General features: G+C 34.3%; 1 protein-coding gene across 1 annotated transcript in view; it reads right to left on the bottom strand.

The window, feature by feature from the left end:
- The window catches only part of LOC106869059 (uncharacterized), a 24,391-nt gene that overhangs the window by 1,026 nt on the left and 21,878 nt on the right, over positions 1-1,487 (bottom strand). The window contains exon 6 of the mRNA XM_052978160.1: positions 911-1,012. Coding sequence (XP_052834120.1) covers positions 911-1,012 — 102 coding nt within the window. The remainder of the gene's footprint in view (positions 1-910; positions 1,013-1,487) is intronic.

The following is a 1,487-nucleotide window of genomic DNA, read 5'->3' as shown; positions in this document are numbered from 1 at the left end:
GAGATTTCAATGATGTGCTTGTTTATTTTTAGAAAGACATTGTAGGGTAGGTGTGAGAGGCTGGATCTGGCCTTGTTTTCAATTAATCATGCATTATCTCATAGCTTTGAGATTTCAATGATGTGATTGTTTATTTTTAGAATGACATTGTAGGGTAGGTGTGAGAGCCTGGATCTGGCCTTGTTTTGAATTAATTGTGCATTATTTTATTGCTCTGAGATTTCAATGATGTGCTTGTTTATTTTTAGAAAGACATTGTAGGGTAGGTATGAGAGGCTGGATCTGGCCTTGTTTTCAATTAATCATGCATTATCTCAAATCTTTGAGATTTCAATGATGTCTTTGTTTATTTTTAGAATGACATTGTAGGGTAGGTGTGAGAGGCTGGATCTGACCTTGTTTTCAATTAATCATGCATTATCTCATGGCTTTGATATTTCAATGATGTCTTTGTTTATTTTTAGAATGACATTGTTTGGTAGGTGTGAGAGGCTGGATCTGGCCTTGTTTTAAATTAATTGTGCATTATCTCATAGCTCTGAGATTTCAATAATGTGATTGTTTATTTTTAGAAGGACATTGTAGAGTAGGTGTGAGAGGCTGGATCTGGCCTGGCTTTGAATGAATCATGCATTATCTTATTGCTCTGAGATTTCAATGATGTGCTTGTTTATTTTTAGAATGACATTGTAGGGTGAGGTTAGATCTAGTTGATTTGTATAAAAAAACAAGTAGAATATTTTGACTGGATATGGCCAGTTTAAATGCTAAAGTATCAACCAGTGTACTCCTAGATACACTGTGGCTAAATAAAAATAGTTGGATTCATAAGTGTTCATCTCTTATGCTTTACTGGGAGTCTGGTGTTCTACGAAATGTGATAAGAAATAGAATTTAAGAGTAAACTTACCTGCTTTGGCCAGGGCGATGGTTGCAACAGCACGAATATTTGGGTCAGATTCATGTAACATATCTTCCAGAAAGTGTAAAACAGCAGGTGAGGAATAGGAACCTGAGTAGGAGAGGCAAATATAGTTTATTTATTTATTTATTGACAGACAGACAGACTAATAGATAAAGACAGACAGAGATAGATAGATAGACAGATAGATAAAGACAAACAGAGATAGATAGATGGATGGATGGATGGATGGATAGATAGATAGACAGACAGTTAGATAGATAGATAGATAGATAGATAGATAGATAGAGAAAAACATACAGATAGAAGATAGACAGACAGAGATAGATGGATGGATGGATAGATAGACAGACAGAGATAGATAGATAGATAGACAGATGGATGGATAGATAGATAGATAGATAGATAGATAGGTAGATAAGTAGATAGATAGATAGATAGATAGATAGAGAAAGACATACAGATAGAAGATAGACAGAGATGGATAGATAGATAGATAGATAGAAAACAAGGTTCAACCAAATTAATGTACCTCCAACCCCTACTTCTAATTTCAATTTAATTA

This window comes from Octopus bimaculoides, chromosome 30 (genome assembly GCF_001194135.2).
Source record: "Octopus bimaculoides isolate UCB-OBI-ISO-001 chromosome 30, ASM119413v2, whole genome shotgun sequence".
Classification (NCBI taxonomy): domain Eukaryota; kingdom Metazoa; phylum Mollusca; class Cephalopoda; order Octopoda; family Octopodidae; genus Octopus; species Octopus bimaculoides.
This window is presented reverse-complemented; position numbering and strand designations above follow the sequence as displayed.